Source organism: Bison bison, unplaced genomic scaffold (genome assembly GCF_000754665.1).
Source record: "Bison bison bison isolate TAMUID 2011002044 unplaced genomic scaffold, Bison_UMD1.0 scf7180017864473, whole genome shotgun sequence".
Lineage (NCBI taxonomy): Eukaryota > Metazoa > Chordata > Mammalia > Artiodactyla > Bovidae > Bison > Bison bison.
In genome coordinates, this window is record NW_011495034.1 from 1,928,690 (window position 1) to 1,934,689 (window position 6,000).

The 6,000-nt window shown below is 39.8% G+C and overlaps 1 protein-coding gene across 1 annotated transcript in view; it reads left to right on the top strand.

The window, feature by feature from the left end:
• The window catches only part of TPBG (trophoblast glycoprotein), a 69,512-nt gene that overhangs the window by 60,914 nt on the left and 2,598 nt on the right, over positions 1-6,000 (top strand). The window contains exons 4-5 of the mRNA XM_010861946.1: positions 3,873-3,904; positions 5,497-5,795. Coding sequence (XP_010860248.1) covers positions 3,873-3,904; positions 5,497-5,795 — 331 coding nt within the window. The remainder of the gene's footprint in view (positions 1-3,872; positions 3,905-5,496; positions 5,796-6,000) is intronic.

The window sequence follows — 6,000 nt, forward strand, 5'->3', positions numbered from 1 at the left end:
ATAAATGCCTGTATTCTCCCCTCCATGCTGAATAAATCAACACGATTTATAGATTCTACCTCAAGTATTTATATGGGCTATTTTCAACCTTTTTAAAAACAAGCATTTTATAAAGCCTTTATATAAAGCATACCTTCATGTAAAATTTAAAAATACATATTATACTAACTATAATATAAAGAGAAATAAGAGCATAATTAAATAATAAATAACAGGTAGTATAATATATAAATGACTATACTGCTGCTGCTAAATCGCATCAGTCATGTCTGATTCTGTGCGACCCCATACATGGCAGCCCACCAGGCTCCTCTGTCCCTGGGATTCTCCAGGCAAGAATACTGGAGTGGGTTGCCATTTCCTTCTCCTATGTCTATACCAGAAGACCTAATGAAATGCAAATGTCATCATACCAGTACTTTGTGGGTTCAAGTCTCTCTTTATGTCACACATTGCCCAGGTGGCATAGTGGTAAAGAATCTGCCTGCAATGTAGGAGACCAGGGTTTTATCCCTGGGTCAGGAAGATCCCCTGGAGAAGGGAATGGCAACCCACTCCAGTATCTTTGCCTGGAGAATCCCATGGACAGAGGAGCGTGGTGAGCTACAGGGTCGCAGAGTCAGACACGATTGAGTGACTCACACACACACACTTATAAACAGGCTAGGACTTGAGAAATTAGACTAAGATTCAAATTAATAGTGAAAACAGTTTGTCTTTACATTAGACATTTTGAAATAAGAATTACTGTAAATGCAATAAATATAGATAAAATATAGATAAAAATAGATACGGTTGATTTGTATTAGTGATTCAAATACCATGAGCAACACAGCTGTCAGAGACACAATTTTGGTCGCGTCCCAAATAAAACAATATATATTTTTCCTTTGATGAACACAGTAGCTGCCTTCTGGAAAATTCAGCGTATACTAAAACCATTCTATAAGTATTTGCAATTTAAATGTAGGATGGTTGTTTAGGTTTTTCACCTACAAGAATGCCTAGATGGATACTTGAACGTCATGTGGGAAGCAGGATAATTTTTCATTGTATGACACTGTCCCTTTAATTGCAGGATGTCTAACATCCCTGGCCTCTGCAGGCTAAATGCCAGTAGTTCTCCCCGTTGACTGAAACAACCAGAAAATGCTTCCAACAAATATCCAAAATGCCCACTAGGGGCAGTGTCACCCTGGAGAACCACTGGTCTACATAACTGTTCCTGCCTTGTCAATCTTTTTAACACTGCTTTGGTTTATAGTTCTTCAACATCTATCACTTGGCTCTCCCAATTTCTCTGTGTCCCTAGTCTCTCTGCCTGTGAATTTATCCTTCAAATAGATCGCGAAGGTGATCTTTGTAAAATACACACCTAATCACGTCATTTTCCTGCTGAGTATCTTTGGAGGCTTCCCAGCTCTACAGGATGAAATCAAACTTTTTAGAATAGAGGGCAGTAATCCTATCCCAGTTCAGTTCAGTTCAGTCGCTCAGTCGTGTCCGACTCTTTGCGACCCCATGAATCGCAGCACGCCAGGCCTCCCTGTCCATCACCAACTCCCAGAGTTCACTCAGGCTCACGTCCATCGAGTCAGTGATGCCATCCAGCCATCTCATCCTCTGTCGCCCCCTTCTCCTCCTGCCCCCAATCCCTCCCAGCATCAGAGTCTTTTCCAATGAGTCAACTCTATGCATGAGGTAAACCCATGCTACTACCACTCTCCAATGTGTGCTCTGCTGTGGTCTTCCCCATGTGGTCTTTAGAACTGAACAAGTTTTCTGAGTCTTTCCACCAACTTGGCGATCTTCTGTCTGGCAAGTTCCTACTAATAATTCAAAATGCAATTCAGGTATTACTTCCCCAAAGAAGTCTTCTTCAATCTCCCTAGTCCACCCTGCCCTTTGCACTCACCCTGTTTTGTAACTGGTAGGTAGCCGGTGTTCATCACTAGACTGTGAGATGTCTGAAGGCAGAGATTTTTATCCTATCTATCTACCTTTATATTTTAAGAACATCATATAGGTAGAAGTATACAGTAAGGTCTTAGACAGTTAAACACATTTAAAGTTGAATAATCCTATAATGTTATTTGGAAAGTTCTGCAGATTGCTATAGAATTATTATTTTTTTTACCTTTCAATATTTTCCCATTCTTAAAGAAACATATATTTCCATCCAGTTCAGTCTTTCTAATATTACAGCCTTTTAGCTTGTTCTATTTTTTGTAATTATTTAATTTCTGATAAATCCTGAAATGGCTTCGCTTTTTCTTTTACCAGCTTCAACTCCCATTGTATTGACTCATGAAACAAATATGTCCTTTCAACCCATTCCGAAGTTGATATTTTTACTTAATTTAGTGTATATATCTCAGATAAGAAGCTTCTTTCTTTCTCAAATGATTTGAAATCAGCACATGAGTTTTCTTTTTAGTCATTAACAATTAAAAATATTTTTCATGAATGTTTAACTTTTTTCACACAAACTGTCAAGTTGATTGTTCTGGTTTTAAGTGTTGATTCATGGTTTTACAGCATGTGTGGTTGATGTTCACCAATGTTTAATTTTGTTTTAGAAATTCTTTAGATTTGAGAGTGTTCACCTTTTTCAGTTCCTTTGCTAATTTGCAAAATTAACTAGTCTCAAATAATCTTGATGTTTCTGCTGGACCACATGGTTTCTCTTCTGGTTACCATTGGGGTAACCATAATCATCCGTTTTTTTTTTTTTTTTAAATACTACATTGTTCTTTGCCTTCCCAGAATTTAACAGCAATATTTCAAAAATTTACTAATGACTTTCCTTTGGGTCATTAGAAGAAAAATGGTTGCTGGAGAAACAATGTGCTGCATAAATAATAGTGCAGAGACATTTTCCTGGAGGCTACAATGTGACCTATGAAATACACTAGATTGGTTCTTCTCCATTAGGACATTCAGATCCTTCTTTTATTTTGGAAGGGAAGAATAAATGGAGGAAAATGTGCTTTGAAATTCTCTGTCCTGCTTTAGAGCATGTAAATAGCATCACACACAAAAAATTTTCAAGCTGTCAGGAGTTAAGCAAGTATGATAATTTCGGATAATTAAATGCTTAAGACAATCAAAATAGAACTCATCCTAGTAAGCTTTTCTCACTTGAAGGAGAGTTCTTCAAAAAGTAGTTACTGATCTTACTGTCTTTCAACAGGGCAGTTTTTAAAATGTGGTAAAACAGTCCACACTACATTTTGCAATCTTTAAAACAAAGAAAGTATGGACACAGAACGAGGCATAGTTGTTTTAAAATTTTAAAAATCATGAATAATATAATACATCGACTATGATCCCATTCATATAAAAAATATTAGAAACAAAAGTAAAATATATACAAACAGAGAGACTGGAAAGATACACACAGTAAACTGCCCTCAGTGTTCTGCAATGAAAGCTTTTATTTCTGTCTGTTTCTTCCACCAGGTTATGAACTCTTTTGTTACCAGACCAAATATAGGATGCCCAGTTAAATTAGAGTTTCAGGTAAAAAGTGATTTTTTTTTTAAACATAGGTACATCCCAAATATTACACGGAGCATATTCATACTAAAAAATCATTCATTGTACACCTGGAATTCAATTTTAACTGAGTGTCCTGTATTTTTATTTGCTAAATCTGGCAATTCTACTTGAAGGAGACCTTAGACTATCCATCCTTGGACTCCTATAACTAACATAGTTACAGTGAGTTGGTGGGTACAGAACAAATGGCGAGCGGGAGAGTAATGAAGATTAACACAATAATAACAGGCAATTTTGCCAAGCATGTTAGATATCTTATCTCAATTCTCATGGAAATGTCATAATGTTTTATTAGTGGTCCTATTTTACAGGTGAAGAAACAGAAGTATACTGAAGCCACACAGTAAGTGGTGGAGCTAAAAATGACCCCACATTTCTGAGTCCTGATGCAGCAGCCATAACCAACTAACTGCCAGCTGCAGGCAGGTAGAAGAAAATAAGGAGAAAGCGAACCAGGGGAGAGGCTTTGGTTCTGCCTAAGGGATGCAGTGTAGGACTTTGCACAAGTGCCTCAATTTTGCCTAGAGGTGGAATGTGAGATACACATGAAAAGCAGACAAATCTGGGCCCAGTCCCTACCTCCACCACACATTAGAACAAGTTATATAATTTATTTTGGCTTCAGTTTTCTCCTCTTTAAAACTGGAGTGAGAGAATCTACCTGAGGACTGATGGGAAGAACAAATGAGATGATTTCTGTAAAGTGATCAGCAGGAGGTTTGGCAAGTAAAAGACACTGTCAATGTGAATTAGTCTCAGCTCAGAGCCCCAGTTTTTTCATTTGTAAAACAGAATAATTATACGAATAACTACTGGTATCTATATTGCCGAGCTGATGTGAGATCAGATGAGAATATATCTTTCTAAATTCTAAAGATACTTAGAATCTTCTTACTCTCCTCAATAGAGCAGAACCAGAATACCAAGGCAGAGCATTAGTATTTTTTTTCCCATGAATAACTAATTTTGTTTAAAAATTATCATACAGTAAAACTGATTCAGTGTACAAGGTTCTGTAAATTTTAACGCATGTCTAGACTTATGTAACCACCACCACCATCAGGATACAGAACATGACTCCAGCTTTTGAGATTCTTTTTTTGAAAATGTTTCACATTCGTATTACAAAGCACTTTTAAAAACAGGAAAAAGATTTAGATAAAAGTGCCGAGGATGCAAATGGACAAAACTGGCTTTTTGCACAAATTTTTTGCAGTTTTCACGCCCTCTAGGTCTCACCTGGGCCCTTCTTGCTGTTGGCGGTGCAGTCTATTTCTTCCCACAAAAGTAATCAAGAAGTGACTTGAGAATTGGGACCTTTCCTTCACACTAAAGGCAGGCCCATGTCATAGGCACAAACTTCGGCATTCCTTATTGGATCCTTTTTATATTACCAGATCTTACTTTTTTGAAACTGTTTTCTCAGTTTTCTGAAATGAAGAACCTTGAATAACCAGCACTTTCTCACTCTTTTAGGGAAATTATTTTTTCGGGACAAAAGAGACAGACATTCATTGAGAGAACAAGAATAGAGCTTTCAGGACCCCAAACCTCTCCGGGGTAACAAATCCTCTCTGTAATCAATCATTCCCTGTCTCCTACCCCAATCCTAGCCTCTCTGCTCCTTGCCTACCGGGCGCAGACTGCGGCGTCAGACTTGGGTTACCAAACTTCTGTTCTCCCTGGCGGCCTCCCACCCCCACCCTGCGAACTCTCCCATCTAACTGACTTGCACTGACACACGGCTGCCACGTCTGGGGAGGGGGGCGGGTCCGCTTTCCGGTGACTCACGTACTCGCTATTTGCCTTTTGTTTCTAGGACGCTTTGGCGGCCGTTTTCGTCCCTCTGCTTTTAATTTGGGGAGCAGGAAAACTAATGAATCAAGAGTGAATCTCTTCTCCACCCATCTTTCCCCCGCTCCCTTCTTCTTCCAGTTGGCTCTCTTCCCTTCACAAGTTCCGTAACTATCCGAGAAGTGCGGGGGGCGGGACAGGTGGGGACGGATTAATTACACCTAAATCCGAAGTTGGCAGTCTAAAGCATCAGTTGGCTGGGGAGCCTTTCCGAAACTCCCTTGCAGGCAGCTGGGCGTTTTCGTGCTGCCGCTGTACATTTGCAGCTCATTTTCCTACGCTCCTGCTCTGTTATGCCTCAATCTACCTGGTTACCGCTTTAAGTGCCCAGATCAGGGCGAATTTCACGAGATGCACGAGCGGTTTTGTTCCAGTCCAAGGTAAAACCCAGTATGCAAAATGAGGAACCACCAAAGGATGCCAGGGAAAGGGGGAGAAAAAGGGATTCCCTCACCTTTTCCGGCACATTCCTTGTCAATTTCCACCAGAAGGAGGCGCGCGGTCTAGATCCCCCTCTCGTCTCCTTTCTTACATCCCCCTACCGAGCGCAGCCCAGGCTCGCCGCGCAGCCGGAGCAGCTTCTCC